Source organism: Myotis nattereri (assembly GCF_964212035.1).
Source record: "Myotis nattereri genome assembly, chromosome: 3".
Classification (NCBI taxonomy): domain Eukaryota; kingdom Metazoa; phylum Chordata; class Mammalia; order Chiroptera; family Vespertilionidae; genus Myotis; species Myotis nattereri.
Window position 1 is genome coordinate 97428921 of NC_138077.1, and position 27271 is coordinate 97456191.

Consider the following 27271-nt stretch of genomic DNA (forward strand, 5'->3'; position numbering starts at 1 on the left):
TAAAACAAATATAAAAAATAAAGGCAAAAGTACAGGATAAGAATGGAGTTGCATATTTATATATTATGTGTTATGTAATCTACATTATATAATATTATTGATAGAATAACAATAACACCTAACCAGGTTAAAAAGATTTAACAAAATGTAAAGCTCTCTACCATATATCTGAGAAGTAGATAAAATCTTAGTCTATAAATAGTTCTTAGCAATAAAAAGATAAGCGTAGAACACAGTCTACAACAAATAGGATCTCAACAACAAGGTAATATGAAAATAAGTGCTTAATGAAATTGACATAAAAATGCTAAATAAGTGGAGATCCCAAGTTCAGTTTGGCTGAGATGTTAATGCTCGGTGTTTGTGAGCTTTCCAAGGAAAGTGCCCTATTAGAGAAAGTGTGAGTTGAAATAATTTTGAATATAATTGAGAAGCTGTTAATCTTACCACTATTTTTAATAGTGAAAATTGAAAACAATCCAAATTTAAAACTAAAGGATTGGTTAAATAATTTAAGGTAACTTGTATATCGATTATTAAAGAGTCATTAAAATGATATTGCATTTGAATACAGTATGGTCCAGTTTGCATGGTTGAATTATAGGTTGCTTTTCTTCTTTTCTTTGCTTGTCTAATTTTCTAAATTTTCAACACTGACCATATGTAATATTAGTACCATGATTATTTATATTTAATTATAGCAAGTTTAAATGTTATAGCCTTGAAAAATATTTTAACATTTTATTATAAACATCAAGTAGATGCATATTATGAACGGCCTTCTCAATCTAAATGGATAGGTGATTAAGATGGATTGATAGGTGTATTTAATTCATTTATATTGTTTTTAAATGAATTAGAGATATATTTACATCTGCTGTTTACCATACAGGGGTGGGTAAAAGTAGGTTTATAGTTGAATGGAAAATAATACAATAATTAATACATAATAATATAAGATTAAACTGTGTTTCATGTACTAACTGTATTCCTATTCTTGCCAACCCCTGTACATTTTTTGTTATATTTCTAAGACATATCTTGTGGCTGATGTCACTGTTCATGTTGGCTCAACAATATACCTTTAAATGTAGTAAATTCATTTCCAGTCGAATATCCTGTGTGGAAGGATTGCTGCAGGAAAATGTAGTTAGCATAAGGGTTTGCACCCCTTGTTCCCAAGTAGGTCTTTGAGGTTGGAGGAGAGCTGGCATTTTATGAAAGAAACGTGGATTCTGGCACACATTATTAGACATGCTTCTGAAAATAGGAAAAGACCACCCGAAGTTTTTACTTGTCTAAATGGTTAAAATATTTATACTTTCCTACCCAAATTCCCTGCATATTGGAAAGTTATATTCTCCCATTCACTTAATTAATAATTTGGTGTTTCTTATTGAAACAAATTAAAGTCTCTTCTGGCTTTGGTTTATTATCCAGTCAGTCCTTTCAGTTTTTCCTCTGATATCTACATCAATTAATCACTCCAACCCTTAAGGAAGGAATCCAGTGCTCCTGTATGAATGATGTATATGGAGGAAAATCCTCAAGCAATGATGTCCATGCTTATTATACCTGGATAATGATAGTGTTTGCTAAATTCATGAGTAAACCATTCAATTACAATCAGAGTTTTTTTAAAAAAATTATAAGCTAGAACTTTAGCGTTACCAAATTGAACCTAAACTGTATCTCCTAACTTTGTATTTTCTTCCCTATAAGTTACAAAACCTTTGAAGGCATTTGGCCTGATTTTTTGGCTCTCCTATAATTTTCTAGTCAAATGGTATAATTTCTACTAAACCTCAATTAAAAATAAAAAGGGAGTATAGAAGAAGTTAGGAGATGTAATTGCTTTCTTCAGTTTTGCCATCATGTTATCTTCAGTTTAGTTCTTTTACATATTTCCTTTTCTGAAGAGTTATTTCAATTAATATATATATATATATATATATATATATATATATATATATAAAATGTGTGTGTGTGTGTATATATATATATATATAATGTATACATGAAATATATTATAAAAATTTTTGTGTGTGTATCTTAGATTAATTGACCAGAAATATTCAGCTAGAGAAAAATACCCTTTCAAATCTTCATCTTCATTAACAAATAATGTTCTTGTGGAGGCAAATTCAGAGTAGAAATAATCTGAATATCATTTTTATAGAGGTAACCTAAGTGATTGACATAAGTAACTAAAAGGACTTTTAAGGAAAATGTTAGAAACAATGAAACAGTCTTAAAAAGTGGATTAGGAGAACCCTACCCTATATAAACTGTCAAATGCCTGGCTTGAAACATTCCCTTCAATTTGAAATGAGAGGATAGGAGAATAATTAGGTGTTTCAGACAGTTGATAAGAAATGAATGTGAAAAGTGTAAACAGAAGGTAGAAAGACTTACATTCAGTGCACATTTTTCCAAGCATAGAGCACAGCCCAAACAAGCATTTTTTCTCCCCCCAGGAGTGACTCCATCAGCACACCTAATGTTTTCAGCTGCCATTGGTCTTGATGTAACTGAGACAATTTTCTGACAGTCTATTTACTGCTGAATGAAGTGGCCATTTAAGTCTGTATAAATCAAACAGTTTGGACAAAGCTGGCAGTATTTATAGTGTCAAGATGAGCAGATGTTTCAAATTTGCCCTAATTTCCATATATATTCTGTTTGAACATGCCCTTGCCTATGTAAATGAAGGAGGCATTGGACTCTACTATTGCTTTAAATGCATTTCTATTCAAGTAATTGGACTAAGGATTTTAAAGGGTTATAATTTGCATGGTAGCATTTCAGGAGCTTTTGAGTTAATGTAATCTTAGGACCTGCCTACATCAGGAGGTTCTTGTGTGTATGATTATAGCCCGTTCACATTTAAGCAACTCTAAATGAGGAAAGATAGTTATTCAATCAAATTTCAGGATTACTTAGAATTAATGTAAGGGGTCAAATTGTAGTTCAAGAACTCTCTTTAATTTAGAGGTTAACCTTAGAAGGTCAGGTAATAAAAATAAGAAAACACCAATACCTCTTCACAAAAAACCCTATTCCATTCTATAAATATACTACAATTAAGCATCAATTGAATTAAGGATGAAAATTCGCACATTATGGACTACCGTACTTAACAAGTTGTATAAGATAACGACAGCAGTTGGGATATCAGCAGATTTCTCAATTAAGACAATAACTACATGCTTTTAATTCAGTGTGATTTCTTTCATCTCCTTTAGAACCTCCACATTTCGTTGTGAAGCCCCGTGACCAGGTTGTGGCCTTGGGGCGAACTGTAACTTTTCAGTGTGAAGCAACCGGAAATCCTCAACCAGCTATTTTTTGGAGGAGAGAGGGGAGTCAGGTATGGTTTTGGTCTATTATTTCAATCAGCAAAAATAGGAGCCAGGCGTATATATGTGTAAATATGTGTGTGTATTTATATGTATAATATATTATTTAGTCATATAGCTGTCACTGTAAAAAATTGTGAATTCTCAGTGTCATAGAGATTTTTGCATTGAGAGAGAAGACAACATTTTCTTCATTGTTTTAATTCTCTAAGCAATTTTCCTCCCTGATACACAGGGTGGTATATGGAATAGTAATTGTTTTATTATATAAAATTACTTTTATTTCCAATTCAGCAACATTAAAAAATGTTCTTCTCAACATAATTAGTTATAATTTATATTATGCAAATATCTATAATTATATGTGAAATTATACTTATACACATTTAAAACAGAGGTGACAATTATTTAGTGCAATACCTATAAAAGCATCAGCAATTAGAAGTGTCTTGTTCACTTATTTTATGGATCCATTAAAATTTTATCAGACAATATGGAATTTTCTTTAACATAGATATCATGCTAAATACAGCTCAGTATATTCTAATTCTTTTAAAATGATCCTATGTGATCAGCATTTACTATCAAATCATACTATCTAAACATTTCATAAACCATAATTTTCTATATACCCTGAAACTATGATATAGAGATGTATGCCCTTACAGAATCTAAGTTAACTGTTAGACTTCAGCTTAATGAAAAGGAAATTTTGAAATAATTTCACTTTTAAAATAATAGGAAACTTTAAAATAAAATGGTTTTTAAAATGGAAGTCTTTTATTCTTATCTCTTAATAACTTGCCTTCTTCAATAAAGGGAATTTTTTCTCTTTTGTTTCTGATACTTGTAAAAGAAGGGTTATCATTAATTTTTAATGCATATATATACTCCTAACCTCTTTCATTGTTTCCTTAAATCACACATGGGTGTGTTGTTTCATGGTCTTGCTTATACTGTGCTAATAAATATCATATAAATAGTTTCCTCACTGTAATCAGTAATCTTCTGTAGGCAGTAACATCAAGTTTACCATTGTCCTTTGGTAAGCAAATATTAACTTGATTATGGTAAGTAGGACATCATTCGAGTTCTAGTAACTTGGTTGATTCTAACATATTCCATTAGGCCTCAAAAGACTAAATTTGCTGACAGACAAGAAAAAACAAAATATTTTAGTAGAACAGAAAGAACTGGAAGTATATTATATAAGAAAATTTGTGTAGCAATATTAGTAAATCCACTAGTTCCTTCTAGAACTTCCACTAGAAGTTCTTAATAAAGTAACATTTAAGCAATTCATTTAATTATGTAAATAAATTATTCCTTAAGATATTTAAACTTTACATCAAATTTCAAAATAATTTTAATTTGGTTTTGTTTTGTTTAATGATACAATTTACTATCTTATTGATTTTTTGAGAGAGGAAGGGGGAGGGAGGAAGAAAGAGAAACAATAATGTGAGTGAAACATTAATTGGCTGCCTCACATATTCCCCCTACTGGGGACTGAATCTGCAGCTCAGGCCTGTGCCCTGACTTGGAATCGAACTGACAACCCTTTGGTGTATGGGATGACACCCAACCAACTGAGCCACACCAGCCAGGGCGATGTAACTTACTTTTAAGAAATTTTTTTGTTATTGGAGATATATCATCGAATAGTAGTTAAGTCTCTATGAATTTATGTATATTAAAAGGCAACTGAACTTTGAAAAAGGAGTAACTTCCTTTTGTTAGAAGAAATGTTGCTATATTTTACTTCATGAGAAAAACAATAACATGATATGTTATTTTGCCTAAAATAGACACTCCCTCTGACAAACATTATGTTTCAATTCATAGTAGAAATTTGTACCATAAAGATAACACCACATTTTGTCTCTATTTCGTGTTTATGATAACTTTGCAGAAATAAAGTACCATTATGAATTCTTACACTCATTATGTGTCACCACTTAGCAAGATAAAAAAGAAATTATTAACAATTTTATAGAGGCTACTGAACTTTTATAATGGAAGGCTAGCAAAGATATTGTTATAGTGCTAACATAATGTTCTTGAACTTTACTTGTCAGAATATGCTTAAATTTTCATTTTGTTTATATAATAAAAAACTGTGTTTATAATCCTAATAGCCATATATATATATGAAATAGCTTTTGATTCTGCCTTGGTTGAGTATGTAAAACTTTTTACTCTAATGATACCTAATATCTTCTTATATCTAGTATTGTTGGAAACTGATAATTATAAAAGCATATATCAATATTTAGAATTTTTAATAATCCTTTCTAAGGTTAGATCATTAAACTTCATGTATTTGTGTGTTTATGTATGTGCACATCTATATGTGTGAGCATGTGATAAAAGAATATTTAGCTTACTTGCGTATATATATGTATGTGGTGTGTGTGTTTGTGTATGTTTATATATCTATAAATATACATATATGCATATATATATGCGCGCACATTATTGGAACCCAGCAATTAACTTATGGCTATTCTTCCCCCCGCCTCAAAATTCTGGGCTCTAGAATCTGCTGTTTTCCTATCAGCCGCCACAGTCGTCCAGCCGTTTTTCCGTCTCCCAGACTGGCGATCTCACTGTTACTAATGTCCAGCGGTCTGATGTCGGTTATTATATCTGCCAGACCTTAAATGTTGCCGGAAGTATCATCACAAAAGCATATTTGGAAGTTACCGATGGTAAAGTAGAGCATTTTATTTCAAAATGTCCAAGTTTTGCTTAGGGTCTATTGGGAGTGCCAGTAAAAGTATTTATTTTCAATTTTGTATCCTTACAGCAATGTTGGTGTAGAGCTAAAGAGGATATTAATACAATGATTAAGTCTAAAATTATCCTTAATGTAAATTTCTAGCATTGTCAGATTCATAAAAGCATGGCAGTTATGCACAGAAAATATTGTACTGAATAGCTTTACATAGGAATGTTGCCAAGTTTTGGGAAAAATATATATTTTTAAAAATCTCCTTTAATCCATCCTTTCTCTTTCCTCCAAGTTAAAGAGATAAGTGAATTATTGAAAAATTCAACTCACAACTCATGATAATGAATATTTTCTCTTAAATGATGTGATTTTTGTCCTGTTTATTAACTTCCCTAAACATGATCAATTAATGGAAAATACATTATAATGACACAGTGATGGAAATAATCTCCAAACTATTAGGTGGGTAATCCTATATAATAAAAGACTGTCCTTTCCCCACTGAATCACAGTGGGGTCTTAATCATCATGCAAATGAACATCAATGTGTGGCCTACTTCTATTCTCTCTATTCTGTTCCATTCATCACTTTATGCCAGTATATATATGGCATAAACGTAGCTTTATAGTATGTTTACAAACTGGTAGTGGAAGTCTCCAGCTTAGTTTTCTTGTTTTTGATTTGGCTATTAGAGGTCCTCTGCATTTCCCCGTAAGCTTTAAAAACAACTTTTGAATTTCTCTCCATATAAACACACATATCACAAACAAACAAAGAAATCTGAGTTTTAAATAATTTTCATCCCACTTAAATTATGGAACAACTTAAGGGAAATTAACATTTTAATAATCTGAGTCTTTTAAATTAGAGGAATGGCATATTCCATTTATATCTCTCAATTTATTTAGATCTTTAAATCTCTCAACAGTGTTTTATATTTTAGGATGGACATCTTGCACATATTTTGATACATTTATACCTATGATGTTTTATGACTTTTTATGTGATTGCAGATATAGATATTAAATTTCATTGTGCTATTGTTTAAAGTAAGATGTACAGTTTACTTTGTATATTAATTCTGTATCCAGCAACTTTACTAAATCCACTCATTATTTCTAATTGTTTATAGGTAGATTATTTTGAAATGCCTATGAACAAAATGTGTCAACTATTAAGAAAATCAATTTTACTTTTTTCCAATATTTATATATTTTATACCTTTTATTTATTTTACTTGTGCATGGTGTGTGACCACCAATATAATTAGTAGAATTGGTGATAGTAGATATATTCTTTTAATCCTAACCTCAAGGGAAAACTATTTACTATTTTGTCAATAAGTAGTTAGGATTTTATAGATATCCTTCTGAAATTGAAAAAGATTCCGAAATAATTTTAATACCTTAATTTTATTATTTTGTTTCCCAGTACACTCAGGATAAAGTTTATATTCCTTAATATGTTTTACAATTCATGATCTCACCTTTGCAGGCTTATCTGTGGATACTGTGTTGCTCACATGCCCCAGTTTTATTGTGTTTGCTGTGTTTTTCTTTTGTTTTAACACTTATGTGCATGCTGTTTCTACTGACTTGAAATTTCAGCTCCTTCAAAAAGCATTTCTTAGCTCCTCAAGTATGGGTATGATGTCCTCTGCCCTGCTATCATCTATCTATCTATCTATCTATCTATCTATCTATCTATCATCTATCTATCATCTATCGCATTCTGTACTTTCCCTACTTATTTTCCTGAAATCTTCATTAGACAATAAGTTCCTTGAGAGCAGGGCCCATGTCTACCCAATTAAGTTAAATATATTCCCAGTAACCTCCAAAGTCTGACACATGATAGAGATTGAGTAGATATTTTTTTCATGAATGGAAGAAGCAAAGAAGAAAGAAAGAAATACCTACTATTGGTTACATCAGATTCAAAATTAGGTTTGTGTCAGTTAAAAGACTGAACTCCTACCACTGTCTATGACACATATAATATACTAGTGACGCGGTGCACGGATTCGTGCACATTGAAAGGAAATTAATTAGAAAGTGGCCGGCTGGAAGGACTGCAAGAGAAGCGCTGAACATGCCCTGGGGCCAACCTCCGGTGGTCCCTCCCAGGCTTCTGAGCAGCGAACAGGGTCCCTCTGGCAGGTGGGGTCCCTCAGCCTGGCCTGCGGGGATCGGGCGAAACCGGCTCTCCAACATCCCCTGCCGTGTCCTGGAATGTGAGAGGGCACGCTGCAAACCTCAGTTATAGACGGGTAGCTGAGGCCAGAAGAGAGAGATTCCTGAGGTCATACACCACACCTGCAGTGCCAGCACCCTGACCAGAGCCACCTCTCTCTAGCCCAGCTTCCTGTCTAAGGCTGGGGGTGTTGCAGGAGGAAGTGGCAGCCGGTGAAATATTAGGGTGGGACCCATGGCCACGGCCAGACGCTGCACATCCTGCGCCCACAGGCCCCCAAGGCTAATGTCCCAGGTGAGAGAACTGAGGCTCAGGGACCAACCTTCCAGCTTAAACGGTGGAACTGGGATTAAAACCAGGTCCATGCAGCTCGCCGCTCCTGGGGCCGGAGGCCTCGCGGCTCCGCTGATCCCAGTGCTGGGGGGCCTCGCGGCTCCACTGATCCCGGTGCTGGGAGGCCTCGCGGCTCCGCTGATCCCGGTGCCCCGAGGCCTCACGCCTCTGCTGATCCCGGTGCTGGGAGGCCTCGCGGCTCCGCTAATCCCGGTGCTGGGAGGCCTCGCGGCTCCGCTGATCCCGGTGCTGGGAGGCCTCGCGGCTCCACTGATCCCGGTGCCGGGGGGCCTCTCAGCTCCGCTGATCCCAGTGCCAGGGGGCCTCGCAGCTCCACTGATCCCGGTGCTGGGAGGCCTCGCGGCTCCACTGATCCCGGTGCCGGGGGGCCTCGCGGCTCCGCTGATCCCAGTGCCCGGGGGCCTCGCGGCTCCACTGATCCCGGTGCCGGGAGGCCTCGCGGCTCAGCTGATCCCAGTGCCGGGAAGTCTCCCGGCTCTGCTTGATACCGGGGCGGTGAGGCCTCGCTGCTCAGCTGCTCCTGGGGCCGGGAGGTCTCGCGGCTCTGCTTGATACCGGGGCTGGGAGGCCTTGTGGCTCCACTGATCCCGGTGCTAGGAGGCCTCACTGCTCCACTGATCCCAGTGCCAGGAGGCCTCACACCTCTGCTGATCCCAGGTTCAGGAAGCCTCATAGCTCCGCTGATCCCGGTGCCGGGAGGCATATTACCCTTTTACTATATAGGATAGAGGCCTGGTGCATGGGTGGGGGCCGGCTGGTTTGCCCTGAAGGGTATCCTGGATCAGGGTGGGGTTCCCCACTGGGGTGCCTGGCCAGCCTGGGTGAGGGGATGATGGCTGTTTGCAGCTGGTCACACCCCCTTCAGGGTGGGGGTCTCCACTGGGGTGCCTGGCCAGTCTGGGTTAGGGGCTGAGGGCCGTTTTCAGGCTGGTGGGCTACTGAAGTTCCCAACCGCTCCTTTTTTTCTTTTTTTTAATTCTGGGATTTATTTACCTTCTATGGCTGTCACTGGAACTGAGAGCTGGCTTTAGCTCTGAGGCTCAGCTCGAGCTCTGAGACCTTGGCTGCTGAAAGCAGCTATCTGGGTTTGTTTGGGTTCTATAATTGAAACACTGTTTCACCTCCAGCTCCGAGGCCAGCCGGCTGAATGTAGGTTTCTGGGTTTTGTTTAGTTTCTATAATTGTAACATTGTTTCTTAGAGTGCAAGCTCAGAGGCTGGCAGCGGCAGGCGGGGAACCTTGGCTTCCTCCATCACTGGAGCAAGCAAGTCGCATGTTTGCTTCAGCTGCCTGGCTGCCGGCCGCCATCTTGGTTGGCAGTTAATTTGCATATCTCGCTGATTAGCCAATCGGAAAGGTAGCGAAGTTATGGTTAATTAACATGTTTCTCAATTATTAGATAGGATAGCCTTTTATATATATAGATGTACTGGCTCAGATAAGTTAGAATAACCTGAAAAGTTTTTTTTTTTAATTTCTTACATTAATTACAGATATTAAATGATGATTTGAAGACCGTGCAATGAATTTGGCAATAATCAATATAATCAGTATGCAGGAAAAAATAGAACATAGAATTGCACGTACATTTATAATTTCAACTCTATAAAGAACTTGCATATACAGGTATACATGAAAAAAGGCCAAAGAAAATTATGGTAACATAGTTTTAAGTATCTCTCATTAGTCTCATAATTAATAATTTGAAAGCAAAGCTTCCTAGGTGCCATCTGGTGTGGCAATATCATGAATTCTTATATTAGTGAAAATAGATCAGAGATAGCAACTTTTGCTAAACTAAAGCAAAACCAAAAACTCTAAATTTGTGGATTTGTGATTTATCCCTAGTAAGAATTCATTCCTACCACTCTTGTTTCATCTTACAATCTCTGGAAAGATATAAGGTGATTTTGTGTTTGCCATAGTGATACTGTATTTTTAGTTTCGTTTTCTTTATTTTTGAGTTCATTGATTTTGTACAAACAACTTACAACTATGGACTCATTCTTCATAGGTAAGCTATAATTATCTTGAGTGCTGGCAATATCAGTATTTATACTTTACCAAGTCAAGTCAAGAGCATAGGCTAGTAGACAGAATAATTTCTGAATACAATTTGACTTTTGCTTTTTGAATTTCTTTATTTACTGTTTGCAAAACACAAAAGCAATGGCAGAGTAAAACATAAGGTGCAGAAAATGGAGTAGCCGCTGCCCTTGAACTGTTGCTTTCTCTGAACTTGTGTCCTACCACAACTAGCATTTGACTCAGGAAAATAGAAATTCCTATCACCAATTTAATTGTAATATTTCTTATTTTTATTACTAGAATATAAGAAAATATAGTAGGTATTAAATTATGCAAGTAATTTAAAATCATTTGCATTTAACACTCAAAGGATATTAATATACAGTGGAAAGTGGGTTAACTTTAATTTTTAAAAAGTGAGATTTGCCAGTTAATATTTGATTTGGACAAATCACTTGAACTTTCAAAGTTTTAGTTCCCCAATTCCTAAATGGCATAATTTCTTTACAGCCTAAGTTATGGATTTGTGAGATATTTTTGCAAACTGATAGCAACTGTGACATACTAGAACTGATATTTTTTTAGTGTATAAATGTGAACTTTTCATATTTAAACCAGTCAGTGTTTGCTTGTTATTTTGTATTATTTTCCACTTAAAATATTTTATAGATATATTTGTATGTATTGACATTGTCTTCATGATCATTATTTTTGAGGTGAGAAAATACTAATCCAGTGATATGCCCTCATTTTTTAGGGTCTTTAAATTTTTCATTGAATGTGGGGAAAAGACAGGAAAACTTTTATAAACTCTGCTGTGACGGTTACACCACCTGTCACACTGCTTATGCCACCACTGTTGTCGCTCTGCTGATAATAAAAAGGTGCAGTCATTCAGTGCTTCCTTTGTGCTGTACACTAGGCTAAGGGCTTCTCACATATCAACAAGTTCAAATGTGACACTGTCTCATTTTACAGATGAGGAAAAGGAGGGCGAGGAAAGGTATGCCCACATCATACAGATAACAAGCAACAGAACTGAGACTTAACACAACATTTTGCACTGTCCAAATGGTAGCCACTTGCCATGTGAGGCTGTTTAACTTGGAATTTAAATTGCTTAAAATGAAATAAAATTACACACCCAGGTCTTCAACTACACTAAGCCATACTCAGGTACTCAGTAGCCATTTGAACTCTTGCTTTTGTATTGGGTAGCATAGATAAGGCATTTTTTCATGTTACAGAACTTCATCTTCTAACTCCAAAGTCTATGTACTTCCTCACTTTGTTAAAAGTTATTTCTGTTCTTTTAAACTTTCTATTGTATCAACATGATAATTCATTCTAATAATCTTAATGTAAAAATATTAGAACCATAATTTGAGGTTTATCTCATGAATCCTAAAGTTAGTTTAGATTCATAAATGGACTGCCCTCTTTCTTTGAGTATATTTAAACATTTCATCAGTATTTTATTCTAATCTGTGACACCACCAAAATGTTTCATTTTTTTTCTATCAAAAATGTGAAATTGCTTAATTGAATACATTTAGCTCTGATTTGCATATTCTTTTTTTTACAGACAAGTTTAGTGGTAATGACAATTCATATATGGCTAGCTTTCTGCAATTAGCAAAGCACTTTCACATCTACTAGTCCATTTAAATCTTCATAGCTATCCTCTGAGATGGTTAGAACAAGTATTATTATTCTCAAATATTATTATACTAGAGGTCTGGTGCATGAAATTCGTGCATGGGGGGAGGTCCCTCAGCCTGGCCTGCACCCTCTCCAATCTGGGACCCCTCGGGGGAATGTCCAACTGCCTGTTTAGTCCTGATGCCACAAGGCCCAATCCCTCTCACAATCTGGGACTGCTGGCTCCTAACTGCTCACCTGTCTGCCTGTTTGATTGCCCCTAACTACTCTGCCTGCCTGCCTGATTTCCCCTAACTGCTCTCCCCTAACTGTCTCTGCCTTGGCCCCCACCACCGTGGCTTTTTCCAGAAGGATGACTGGAAGATGTCTGGTTCACCTGGTCTAATTAGCATATTACTCTTTTATTAGTATAGATTAGTCACTCAGACAGCCATAACAAAATATCATAAATTTATGTGGCTTAAACAACAGACACGTGTTTTTCTCACAGTTCTGGAGGCTGGAATATGGGGTGAAGGTACCAGCATGGCATCATCACATACACCAGAAAGTGGTAAATCAATTGCCAGTCAGGGCACATGCCCAGGTTGCAGATTCAATACCCAGTCCAGTGAGTGCAGGAAACAACAGAACAATGTTTCTCTCTCTCTCCCTTCGTCTCTCTGAGATCAATTAAAATGAATGATAAGTAAATAATGTTCTCTAAGTATAGTTTTAACAGGAAAGACATTAGTGATCTATGAAGTGAAAAACTCTTAATAACACATAGATACAAGATGACCCCACTTTAAAAAAAAATTATTGATTTCAGAGGAAGGAAGAAGGAGATATAGATAGAAATATCAATGATGAGAATCATTGATCAGTTGCCTCCTGAGCGCCCCTACTGAGGATCAAGCCCGAAATTTGACCAGGAATCATATCATGACCTCCTGGTTCATAGATTGATGCTCAACCACTGAGCCCCACCAGCCGGGCCCCATTTTTATCAATACCAGGCACATGAGGTATTGGCAAGATCTCACTCCTAGACAAAAGTCTGAAGTTGCCCAAACTCCTTTGCAGCTAGGTTTCTGGATATGAATTCCTTTCTGCCGACTGGATGAGCTTGCACAATATTTGGAGGCAGAAGTGGGGCAGAGGCATCTTCCCGCAGTTTGGGCTGTTTGCTGCAGGTGATCATGTTTGCAGCGATGTGGAGGTTTTCTGCAGCACAATCCAGGCTGTGCGCAAACAGTTGTGGCAGAGGCAGTGCCCAGTGACCTGTTTTGTGGGAGCTGGAGGGCACTTGCAGGGGCAGCAGTTTCCTGATCCCTGGGTCACAGCTGTGCCAGAGTGTTCTGGAATTCAGTTGTGGCTGAGGGAGCAGCTCCTCCTGCTGGGCAGGGAGTCTTTCCTGGAGGCCCAGCCTAATACCCACTCCTCCAGCTTTCCGATGATTTCCCAAGCGTCGATTCCCTGTGCTAAATCCTTTTCTGCCTAAAAGAGCAAAGATATAAAAGCATTTTGGATCCTCTACTTTCAACAAAAACAATGCTGCACATGGTCAGGTCTGAGAAGTGGGTGAGGTGTTGCGGAAGGCTCCCTTCTTTGAGTCTGAGCTTCCTCTTCTGTGGAACCGAGACCAAAGATTATCTGTTCATACTTACTGAAGACCTTGGCAGCTGTGTTTCCCAATGATGGCCACAGCATTTCCTATCCCTCCTGTAACCTTGCTACTTTCTGCTACGGTCCTCTCTCTCGAAGTGGGGCTGACCTCTGAATTCCAAGGCCAAGGCCCGAAAAGGCAGGGGGCCGCAGCCCCGCCCACCCCACCAGGATTTCCAGCTCCGCCCCGCCCACAACACAAGGGCTCTATCTGGCACAGGGCCTTGCCCTACCGGCTTGCTTCCCTTCACGTCTGCGGCCCAGTGCCTCGCTGCACATTATGACCCACCTGCTGGTGCTGCTGGGCCCAGCAGGCGGGGTAAGAACCCATGTAGGTCCTCGCACCTCCTGGCTCCTGTGTGCTGCTGCCCCCTGCGCCTCAGGGCCCCTATTCCTGCGCTGTTCCGACCAGGCCAGACGCCCAGGTGCTGTGCATGGCCCGCGGGGACTGCTGTGGCCACCAGGAAAGCCTCCCCACCCCACCCCCAACTCCAGCACCCTGATCCCAGGTCCACTTCTGCCAAAGGAGGGCTTGGCCTGAGCAGCTGCTTGAGAATGAGGCTGAGCAACTCCAAGGTCCCCAGACTCCAAATTTCTGCCAGCCAAGGTGGTTGGCTGGCTGGCCCTGCCAGCTTCAGGGTGTTGGGGCAGTCCGGCCCGGATCAAGCCAGTTCACTGGCCACAGTGGGTGTCATAGCAACCGGTCGTTAGGTCGTTATGGTCGTGATGGCATTATGGTCTCTGGCTTTATATTTACAGATTTAAAACAAACAAACAAACAAAAAACATGGAGGCTTTGAGAATTTTAGGAACTTGCCCAAAGGCATATGACAGATGGTAGAAGAGATAATGGACCCTACTCCTCTTTTCTTCCTTTATTTTTGTAAACTGCCCAATGCAAACCAGGAAAAAATAAATGACACAGAAATAGCATCATTAAACTGCATTGGGATGAGGTAAGGGGGTGTGGATGCTAAATATGCAGATATCAAAGAACTGTAAAGATATGGAATATTGACTTATTCATTGGATTGTTTCTAAATTTAACAAGACTACCAAACATAAACCACTCCATAACTGATTAATTCTAATCAGTTATAAAGAAGTGCTCTGTTACAAATTTAATTAATGCCTGGAAATAATATTCACGTATTCTTATAATCAATAGAACACATTTGACAGAATCTTATAAAAATCCAAATGCAATAAAACACATTCATTCTTTTTTCATACTTATCAGGAGGGGCCTCTGCTTTGACTTTAGCCAATCCCAACAGATAAAGTAGAAAAGATTAAATAATTCTAAGCAGAGGCATTATTGGCTTATATTTTTCATCCCTGGACTATCTGAAACACTCCTGCCAAGTTTTAAACTCCAGCTTCTAATCCACCACCACTGGCAATAACAAATTTCACACTAGCAACCTAAGAGGAAAGGGGACTGGAAGGATGGAGTAAAAATGCACAGTTGCTGGCTTCACTCCTTTGATTTCTTGTTTTTCTCAGTTTGAATGCACAAAACTAATCATCATTGCATGATAAATGAAGAACAAACTGAAGTATGACCCCAGCTTGTGAAAATCTTTGGTTCAGAAAACTTGGAACATGACACATCCAGCTTTACAAATTGTTGCATCCAAAATATAGTTCTTCTGGAAACCAGTTTCCATTAATCAGGCAATTTTGTAAAATTGTCTTCTGTATATTTGTAACTTTTACAGTTTTTAAACTAATATTTAGAATTTTAAAGCTTAATAAGGACAAATTTTATTAAACAATTTTTAATTCTTTGTTTAAAAATATCTATTCCATTTCACCTAAATTGCCTAGGTCAGGGGAAAACTATTGTAATAATAGAATTGGCAAAACTGTTTTCCCATTCTTATAATCTCAATATGGAAATTTGATATTGCCTAGGACAGAACATCAGCTTGAGTTATGTTTTTGGATTAGCCTACCAACAATATAGTTGGGAAGTTTTCTAGTTTCTCTGATTTCATTAGGACTGGGAAATTTTTACCCACATGTTATTTTAATAGAAAAAATTCCAAGATGAAGGAAGCTCAACCGTATTGATTTATAAATTATGAAAAACCAAACACCTTTTTGAATCCAAAACTGTCAAATATGCTGGTATGATACAAGCATTTTTTCTGTGTGACACAAAACAATGATCAAATATCAAGTTGGCTTTGGTTCATTTATGAAAATTTCTCTCATAAGTTTTCTTTTGGGTGAATGTTTTGTTATTGTTATCTTTATTTTTTACATATTTTAAATTTTTAAAAGTACAGCATTCCACTTCTCGCCACTGTACATCTACTTCACTACCCACAATCCTTATTTAATCCCTGAACTCTTAAGTTAAGTAGGACCCTTAACAATGTGGCAAGCTCAGTCAGTTGGTCATTTGAAAGGAATACATTTTATCACATTTTAATATTCGGAATCAGTGCATCATATAAATGCATTCTGAATAATGCATGTCTCCTACTTTAATTACTTGTTTAATTACTTGTTTCAAAGCCTAGAGCAACTGCTGTTGCTTCCATGGTTAGAAAATTGCTTCCAGTTGCAGAAATATATTTCCTGTTGTTTCTTCCGGCAGTGATTGCAGACCGACCGCCCCCAGTCATTCGACAAGGTCCTGTGAATCAGACAGTAGCAGTGGATGGTACCTTAGTGCTCAGCTGTGTGGCCACAGGCAGTCCAGTGCCCACAATTCTGTGGAGAAAGGATGGGGTTCTTGTTTCAACCCAAGATTCTCGAATTAAACAGCTCGAGACTGGAGTTCTGCAGATCCGATATGCAAAGGTAACTTGAAATGACACCCTGGGTTTCCCATTTTGTTTCACTTTGCTTTTGCCTCCAGCAACTAGTGTTGAAGTCTCAAGTTTTAGAGTTAATGAAATGCCAAATAACTGTATTAATATACGTTAAATTAGATGCTTTATTCTTTCAGACATTCCACTGTGTGTATTTAAGATGATTGGACTCATAATTTAGCCCATGGCAAGTAATTTAAGGTTTTAGAAGGAGGAGAAAAAATATTTTTGAGACCAATTGAGGAAAATAGATGAGAATTTGTGGGAGAAAAATACTCTCTAAGTCATGGTATGAAGCAGTCATTCATTCCATAAAGCATTTTTTTTAAAATATATTTTATTTATTTTTTATAGAGAGGAAGGGATAGAGAGAGAGAGAGAGGGATAGAGAGTTAGAAACATCGATGGGAGAGAAACATCAATCAGCTGCCTCCTGCACACCTCCTATGGGGATGTGCCTGCAACCAAGGTACATGCCCTTGGCTGGAATTGAACCCGGAACCTTTCAGTCCACAGGCCGACGCTCTATCCACTGAGCCAAACCCGCTAGGGCATAAAGCATATTTTCAAAGATACTTTCCAGTACCAGTTTACATGCAACGTACTTGAACAGTTCTCCTGTTGTGAGTATTTGGTTCGGCATTTTGCAATTACAGAATGCTATATATGCAAACAGAAACAATGTGTACATTTACATCAGAATGCTAAGTGGTGAAAAGCCCACAGGCTTGTGGGAACAATTTAAGGACTTACTTTCCCATGGCAGTACATCCATACCTGTTCTTTCAGGGCTGTGTTGTTTTGATTTTTCTTTTAGGTCAAGTTCAGACAAGCTCATGAGGCATATGAAAGATTAGCCTAGTCAGCAATAAACATAAATTTCAATTGCTGTATTGCCTACTGTGGGTGGCTTCTTTGGAGTTTTAGACCTGCATTAGCAGTTCATCTTATGTGCTCCAAAAGTGAATATGTTGTACTTCTTTGTGAAAAATATTGTGACTTTGTTATTGTAATCGCCAGAGCAAGATGACAAAATTCTTGCTTTATCAAACATTACCTGAAGATAAGGTAATTACAATAAGCAGAGGCATGTGTGTGCATCATGCTGTTGAGGAATTTAAAGTAGATCATGTGAGCTGTATTCCAGCATTCAGTCTTCAGAAGGGAGAGAGAGTATTCATTCAGGTAGGGTTTGGCTTCACACTTATTAAACTGCCTTAAATTATAGGTTTTTAAAATGTGGGAAAGGAGTAAGTAAGAACAATTCATTTTATATCCTTCCTTTTTTCATAAATATCTGTTTATCTCAGGTATCAATATAATTGTAACTGATAAAATATGAAATAATAGTAATTGACTAAACTTCATCAGCCTCATTATGTGACTTACTAAATATCTATACTAATAAAAGGGTAATATGCTAATTAGACCAGACATCTTCCAGACGTCCTCCGGACAAAGCCACGGTGGCGAGTGCTGAGGCAGACGCAGTTAGGGGCAATCAGGTCGGCAGGGGAGAGCAATTAGGGGGTGATCGGGCCGGCAGGGGAGAGCAGTTAGGGTGATCGGGCCGGCAGGGGAAGGCAGCTAGGGGGCGATCAGGCCAGCCGGGAGCAGTTAGGGGCATCAGGCCAGCAGGCAGAGGCAGTTAGAGGCCATCAAGCAGGCAGGCACGCGGGCGGTTAGGAGCCAGTAGTCCTGGATTGTGAGAGGGATGTCTGACTGCCAGTTTAGGCCCAATCCCACAGGGTTCGGGTCTAAACCAGCACTTGGAAATACCCCAAGGTGTCCCGAATTGGAGAGGATGCAGCCCAGGCTGAGGGATCGCCCCCCCCCCCCTCGTGCACGATTTTCATGCACTGGGCCTCTAGTCTATAATAATAAAGGCATAATATGCTAATTAGACCAGATGTCCTTCCGGATGTACTTCCAGACCTTCTGGATGAAGCCAGGGCTGTGAGGGAAGCCCAGATGCCGGGTGCCAGAGGGAAGCCGGTGCCAGCACCCAGGGGAAGGAAGGCCTGCCTAATCTTGCACAAATTTCATGATCGGGCCTCTAGTAAAGATATGATTTAGTAACCAAGATTAACCCTTTGAATTATTTATTGTCACTGTAAAAAATATTAACTTACTTTTTATTATATAACCAGAATAACTATATAAAATATATTATGTCTGCAATATTTTCCTTCACATTCAATAAAAATATAATCAATTAAGAGGTAGTTTTTGGTTAGTGAATTTTAATGCAGTGATCCATATTCATGGGCCATATACAAACCCTATAATTGCTTTTCCAGCCCACTGAGCTCTTGATTGTTCCAAATATGTATTTTCATCTGTCTTCTCAGCTGGGTGACACTGGTCGGTACACCTGCATCGCAACCACCCCCAGTGGTGAAGCAACATGGAGTGCTTACATTGAAGTCCAAGGTAAATTAGATACTATTTTACCTTAAAATAAAGCTTCAGATGCAGTTCTTTACTAATTGGTAAATAGATAAAGTAGATGTCCTGATGCCTGGGTGGGTGGATAGGTTATCTACATTTGTTTATGTACTTATCTGTACATGTGCAAACATCTTTTATCTTTTTCCTCTTTGTTAGAATTTGGAGTTCCAGTTCAGCCTCCAAGACCCACTGACCCAAATTTAATCCCTAGTGCCCCCTCCAAACCTGAAGTTATAGATGTCAGCAGAAATACAGTAACATTGTCATGGCAACCAAACTTGAATTCAGGTGCAACTCCAACATCTTATATTCTAGAGGCCTTCAGGTAGAGTGAAATATGATGTTTCTTGGTTGTTCTTTCTTGTGAGTTACCAATAAATATGTAAGTTCTAACTCCTGTCTCTCTCCTTAGCCATGCATCTGGTAGCAGTTGGCAGACTGTAGCAGAGAATGTGAAAACAGAAACATTTGCAATTAAAGGACTCAAACCTAATGCAATTTACCTTTTCCTTGTGAGGGCAGCTAATGCATATGGAATTAGTGATCCAAGCCAGATATCAGATCCAGTGAAAACACAAGGTACGTGTTGATTTACTCAACCTGTGACACCTACTTCTCTTTAGATGTTATGATAATACAGGTACATCATTTGTACTACATGCTAGGACTGGGTATTTAACATCGTTCTGTTGTCCATGTTGCTCAATTAACTTTTAACACACAAACACAATATCTGCAAACTATTATTTTCTGGACAAAGCACTACAAAATAAAATTAATAACAGAAATGTTCCTGATCTTATAAATTACAAATCTAATGAGACAAAAATATTATATTCAATTCACAAAATTGAGTAAAAAATGTTATATGTGAATATAAAATATTAATCTTATAATACTTGTATTTAAAATTGAGTAAATTTTACAAGTGATCCTTTCTGCAAATGATGCAATTTTAAGAGATATTTGAAAGATAAGCTTAAATGATTTTTTTTGTTTGTTTGTTTGTTTTTTTCCCATCACCATTTATCCCCTCTATGCCCCCTTCTACCTCCAACCCCACCAATACCCCCAACCACCACACTGCTGTCCATGTCCATGAATTTTTTCTTTTTTTTTAAATTTTTTTCTCAATCCCTTTACAGCCCCCCTGAAAGTTGTCTGCCTTCTCTCTATGATTCTGCCTCTATTTTCCTTGTCAGTTCAGTTTGTTCATCAGATTCCAAATACGAGTAAAGTCATATGGTATTTGTCTTTCTCTGACTGGCTTATTTCACTTAGCATAATATTCACAGGTCCATCCATGCAGTCACAAATGGTAAAATTTTCTTCCTTTTTATGGTCAAGTAGTATTCCATTGTGTAAATGTACCACAGTTTTCTGGACACACTGTTGTTATTATCTCCTATGAATAGAAATTATTTTTAGTTTTCAATGGTCACATTATCTCCTAGTCCCCTTCTTGCTCACCTTATTATTTTAATACTTTAATAAGAGTAAATTTATGTATTAATAAAAGAGATGAATGTAAATCATCCTGTACCTTTTTTAGAACATACTATCATTGCAATTAAAATATGGTTGCTCTTATATTAACAAAGAAGGATACTTTTAGATTATAGTGACTAGAAATGCAAAATTCTTTTATCAACATTCAGAGGAATCATAATGCCTCTATAACTTATTTATAGTGATAGAAACAAGCCGTACACAAAATTACTGAAACAATTCAACTGCTTTTTTTCCTGGTTTGGGAGAGGGTCTGCCAGCATGCTGCATGTTTGCTCCTCTCCACTGAGTATATAAACTATCTTTTTGGAAGGACTTTTTGTTTCAGAATTCAAAGTGAAAGCAAACCAAGTTGTAGAACATGCCCACGTCTGCCTCTTGCTGTGTGAATTCAACACAACCAGATGCCTATATTTGCTATCATGAGTCACCTCAACAAGAGCTTTCATATTCTCAGAGCCGCCTAAAGGCATTTTGAGGTTTTCAGTGTTAGATGTGCAGTTGTAAAGCATGTAGAAACTATGCAGCTGTACAGGGAGTTCCTAGTCCTGACCCCAGTACAGTGGTCTCTACCTAACAAACCCAAGTGGAGTTTTGATTGACAATGAATGCATATGAATAATTGTGTAATACATTATCTTTATTTGTAAGTGAGTATATAGTTAACATTTATCTGAATATGTTTTTTTAAATGTTAATCAACATACCTTTGTACATGAATAGCTATGTCAAGAGGTGGACTAGACATATAGCAAAACAGGCATATCATTTTGAAATCAAAGAACTTTTAGTCTCAGCTCTTTAACCTACCAGCTACATGGCCCTGTGCAAGTTAGTCCTGACCTTCAGTTTCCTCTCCTATATAATGAGGCTAAAAATACTTACGCCACAGGATTGAACAAGGATTAAATCCACGAATCAATGTATGATTATACAAAACTCAGACTTTTATTTTATTTTGCCGTTAGACTTTGTAATTGGATTTTTATTTCTTTCACTGTATGGACTAAAAAGAAAATAAGTTCATAAAATATACAAATATCATAAAAATGAGAAAGCTAGCTAGTGTGCTGAATTAGAGAATCAGAGTTAAATATATGTTGGCAGACTTAAATGATAGGCCAGCACTAACAAGATGGAAATCAGTGGAGCAAATTTAAAAGTCTGGTGCTTGACTTTAGATTTTAAAAATTAGCTGTGGAAGGACAGGCTGAGGACTTGGAACTTAAAGGGAGTTCTTGTGAGTATGTGAGAGGGTGGCGGGGGACAGGCCAACTTCAGTGTTTGAAGTCAATTAAAACACCTATCTGAGCCAACTGAGTGATGTAGTCGCCAAATGAATAAATGTAGTCTTAGCTGGCATTAGCAGAATTATGTCTGGATCAAGTAATCTCCCCTTTCAGTCTGAGCAGGTCAGATCACGAATGGAGTAAGTGTTCCTTTCTGAGCACCACATTTTCAGGTAGACTTTTAAGAGGAGGACAGAGGATTGTTGGTGGGTCTGCCTAAAGAGTCAAAATCACATATTTGAAAAGAAATCAAGCATCCTGGATTAACCCTCAAGATTATAAAGTTAGAGAAAGCATGATGTTTTTTTCATTACATTTAAAAAGATTATCATGTGAAAAAGATATGCTTATTCTAACTTCAGACAACAAAACAGGACCGATGAGTTGGGAGTAAAATTGGGAAAGATTTCATTGTGTAAATCTCAGGCTGCTTTTGAGATACATTGAAGCCCAGCTGAGGGCCACACTAATATTTTCTATAGCAGGAATCTGGGGAAGAACAAGGAAAACTATAACTGGGGGTGCAGAACATGTGAGCAGGAAGGTAAGAGCCAAGGTTACAGTGAATTCAGAAAAGACGAAAATTGATTCATAGGAGCAACCATAATTTCTGTAACCATTTCTGCAAAAATGTTATTCCCATGAATGAGCTGGGTCAAAAGTAAGAGCTGCAAAAATAGAGGGCACGCTTTCCAGTTAGGAGTCAGGTAGACCTTTGTCACAGTTGGAGTTACAGCCACATCACAAGACAATCAAAATGTCTTCCCAAAGACAAAATTTGATAATGCAAGGAAGATGAGTGGTGGTGGTCATTGTTCCGGTGAAGGTAGTTGTTGCCACTGTTCCTGCTATTCTTCATCTGCACATCCTGTCCACACAGTATTTGTGATCCTTATTTTGTAAGGAGTATGTACACAAACACCAAATGTGCAGAATGGGTAAGGTAGAGATGGTAAGAGACCTTAACTACACATGACGAAGTGGGCCTGAATACTCTCCCCTCAGAGAGTGTGTATGTTCCCATTTGGGGGGAAGGAGTTGGATAGAATCACATTGGAGATTTCCTTCAACTGTAATTCTGAATATTGGGAAGGACCATTTACAATATATTTCTTCCAGGTAGCAGAGGAGAACAAGGACAATAAAGGACCAATTTGTGAACTTCTCAATATTACCTTACTAGGGAATATTTTCCATTTTTTCTCTATTAGGAAATTTTCTAAAATAATATTCTAAACTGCTGTTGTCAAAATGGTTACACTAGGCCAAGGAATTTAGTTATTTCCAAGAAGGTATTAATTGGCAAGTTTATTTCAAACTAGAGAAATTGAAGATTGCAATTAAATCACAGTATTTAAACCCTTTAAAAAGGGTTTATGTACCTGTTTAAAGAAACTTCCTAAAGGGCAGAAGGATCCCTGAGGATGGAGCTTACATATGGGAGAATTTGTTCAGATGCTGAAATAATGTGTGTCTTTCCCATACACTAAATCATTTTAACTCAACCAATGTTTATGAGCACACTCTGTATGTAGAGATCCCTGCTCTCAAAGGAAGGACTTTGCATGCCTTACCAAATGCGGTCCTCAGAAGCGGCTCATCAACATCACCTTAACGTGTGAAGAAGATACGTGAAGTCCAAAAATCTTCGCAGTGGTAGGTAGCTGTAAAGTTGTTGAGTTGGGATGCAAGCCCAAGTCCGTCTTATTCCAAGTAATTTAGTCGTACCCTGGAGACCCGCGAGAGCTGACATTACAGGAGCAAATGAGACAGTAGAGAATGAAGTATGCCTGAGATGGGAAGCTGACAACCAAGTGCCTTCTGTCTACAGGCTGTGAGCATAGGTAGCCTGAGGACCAGTACTAGCCAAAGGTATGCTAAGATAAAGTACGAAAAACAAAAATCATCTCAGTTATTTTTCTAAATTTATAGTCCCAGTAAATTTGCTGCTATGAACATAGGGTACACATATCATTTCTGATTGGTGTTTCGGGCCTCTTAAGATATATTCCTTGAAATGGAATCACGGGGTCAAATGGGAGTTTCATTTTTTAATTTTTTGAGGAAACTCCATACTGTTTACCATGGTGGGAAGGACCATTTATTTAGGGTATTATTTATCAGAGTGTTGGACAGTGCTTGGTCGGTCTTCTCTCCCATCTGCCTGTCTTCCCTGGACTCCATCAAAGATACTCACCAGCCTTGTTTTCCATTCATGTTTTTGCCATCTATACAGTAAGCTCTTTGAAAGTATTTAATCTTTCAGAAAACTAAAATGCTTGTGTCTGTTGTTTATGGATGGCAAATAATCTAGAATATATGTGCCACATACAATATTCTCTGGAGAATTCTGGATGCAAAACACAATTTTATTTTCTCCTCTTTTCACCAGTGTTCTCTTTAGCTATTATAAACTAAGCAAAACATCTATATTTAGAACATCTCTATAGAAATGGCTGTTTTTATTTAATACTAACTTTATTAAATTTAACAAAATCTTTTCTTCAAGCCATTTTGCTCAATTAATACTTGACAAAGGAGGCAAGAGCATGCAATGGACTCAAGACAGTCTCTTTAATAAATGGTGTTGGGAAGATTGGATAGATAAATGCAAAAAAATGAAACTAGATTGCCAACTTCTACCATATGCAAGAGTAAACTCAAAATGGATAAAAGATTTAAACTGTAAGACGTGAAACCATAAAAATCTTAGGAGGAACCATAGGCATCAAAATCTCAGACATCTCACATAGCAATACGTTTATGGATACATCTCCCAGGGCAAAGGAAACAAAAGAGAAAATAGATAAATAAGACTAAATCAAAATAAAAAACTTCTTCACAACAAAAGAAATCATCAACAAAATGACAAGAAAGCCCACTGCATGAGAAAACATATTTGCTAATGATACATCCAATAAGAGATTAATTTCCAAAATATACAGGGAACTCATACAACTTAACAAAAGGGAGACTAACCACCCAATTAAAAATGGGCAAAGGACCTAAGTAGACACTTCTCCAAAGGGGACAGACTGAAGGTCAAGAGACACATGAAAAAAACGCTCAGTCACTAATCATCCGAGAGATGCAAATTAAAAGGACACTGAGGTACCACGTCACACCTGTCAGATGGCTATAATCAACAAATCAACCAAGGACAAGTGCTGGCGAGGATGTGGAGAAAAGGGAACCCTAGTTCACTGCTGGTGGGAATGCAGACTGGTGCAGCCACTGTGGAAAACAATATAGAGTTTCCTCAAAAAATTAAAAATGGAACTCCCATTTGATCCAGTGATCCCACTTCTAGAAATATATTCTAAGAAACCAGAAACACCAATAAGGAAGAGTACATGCACCCCTATGTTCATAGCAGCATAATTTACAATAACTAAGATTTGGAAACAACCCAAGTGCCCTTCAGCAGATGAGTGGATAGAAAGACAGTGGTACATTTACACAATGGAATATTATGCAGCAATAAAAAGAAAGAAAAAACCTCTTACCATTTGCAACAGCATGGATGGACCTGGACAGTATTATGCTTAGGGAAATAAGCCAGTCAGAGAGATACAAGTATCACATGGTCTCACTCATATGTGGAATCTAATTCACAAAATAGATCCAGAGACATAGAAGCATGGAACAGACTGTTGAACCTCAGAGGGAAGGCAGGGGAGGGTTGGTGGGTAGGAAGAGATCAACCAAAGAACCTATATGCATATATGCATAACCCATGGACACTGACAATAGGATGGTGAAGGCCTGGGATGGGGAGGGAGGAGGTGGGCTAGAAGAGGTCAATGGGGGGAAAAAGGGACATATGTTAATACTTTCAACAATAAAGATTAAAAAAACAACAATCCTTTCTTCTTGGGAAAAAAATGCAACATAAATGAACACTATTTTTTACTCTGTTCTCGGTCTCCTTTCTGAAATGTTGGTGTACTTCAGGTTAAAAACTTGTTGTTAAACCTTCTTTGCAGTGGCACTATAATTAAACTAAACCAAACTATCATCAATGAAATATAAGTACCTTTTTTCATCAGATTTGCGCTACTCTACTCTATTCTACCCTATTCTCTTCTACCCTTTTCTATTCTATTCTGTCCTGTCCCATCCTATCCTATCCTATCCTATCCTATCCTATCCTATCCTATCCCATCCCATCCCATCCCATCCCATCCCATCCCATCCCATCCCATCCCATCCCATCCCATCCTATCCTATCCTATCCTATCCTATCCTGTTTTACTGGTGGCTTCTGTATTCCCCCATCATAGCCACTAACTTAATCACCTAATTTGGGAGACATCCAGGTTCTTCTTACAAGATGTAAGCTGTCTGACTTCTTTTTTGTGCTTGCTTTCGCTTATTATCTCCATTCTTTACATTACCCACCCATAGTTGCAATTTCAGGCTCTTTCTTTCATAGTTAGGGTCACTACAGAAGTTTATAACAAACTAAGTGGAGATTGCACTAACTAGGCTGCTCAATTTCAGAGAAAACAAGCATTACCTGGTAAGAAGAGCTCTGAAATATTGTTGCTTGCCACTATTATTTTTGCCTACCTATATCTATATCATCTATATCTATATCTATCTCTATCTACATCTACATGTACATCATCTGTATACCTCCTTATCCTCCTAATAAAAAGGTCACTTTTTCCCTATTTTATTCTGTATCACAGGTTGGCTTCCCAGTCTCAATGATTCTTCTTTTCTGAGAGTTGAAATGAATGAGAGGATCGTTTTGCCGAGTTTTCCCTCAAGTCAGTAACATTGTGTAAGATCTGACACAGTATTCTTGGGTTTTTGCAGATGTTCCCCCAACAAGTCAGGGGGTGGATCACAAGCAGGTCCAGAGGGAACTGGGAGATGTTGTACTGCACCTCCACAACCCAACCATCCTCTCTTCCTCTTCAATCGAAGTTCACTGGACAGTGAGTCATTGTTGTTGTTACAGTATTTGATCATGGTTTTAATATGCAGGTGACCTCTGGGAAATTATTATGTAAAAAAAATGCAATATATATATAATTATATCTGTTGCTATCTGTTGCTCACTCCACCAATAACTTTATAATGTAATCTTTTTATGATGGTATCTGTAGACTGGCTTTAAACAGAGAAAAGTTTATTTTTGTGTGTATTATCTATTATGCTGCAATAATGGACTTTACCAGTCTTAGAGGGAAGACACAGAGTATTAATCA

General features: G+C 37.8%; 1 protein-coding gene across 1 annotated transcript in view; it reads left to right on the forward strand.

Moving 5' to 3' along the window:
- Positions 1–27271, forward strand: part of ROBO1 (roundabout guidance receptor 1) — a gene marked incomplete at its 5' end in the record, with an annotated part of 448967 nt that overhangs the window by 353984 nt on the left and 67712 nt on the right. The window contains 7 exons of the mRNA XM_081087409.1: positions 3246–3370; positions 5899–6070; positions 16587–16792; positions 19155–19236; positions 19411–19579; positions 19667–19833; positions 26877–26998. Of these exons, the coding sequence (XP_080943535.1) occupies positions 3246–3370; positions 5899–6070; positions 16587–16792; positions 19155–19236; positions 19411–19579; positions 19667–19833; positions 26877–26998 (1043 nt within the window). The remainder of the gene's footprint in view (positions 1–3245; positions 3371–5898; positions 6071–16586; positions 16793–19154; positions 19237–19410; positions 19580–19666; positions 19834–26876; positions 26999–27271) is intronic.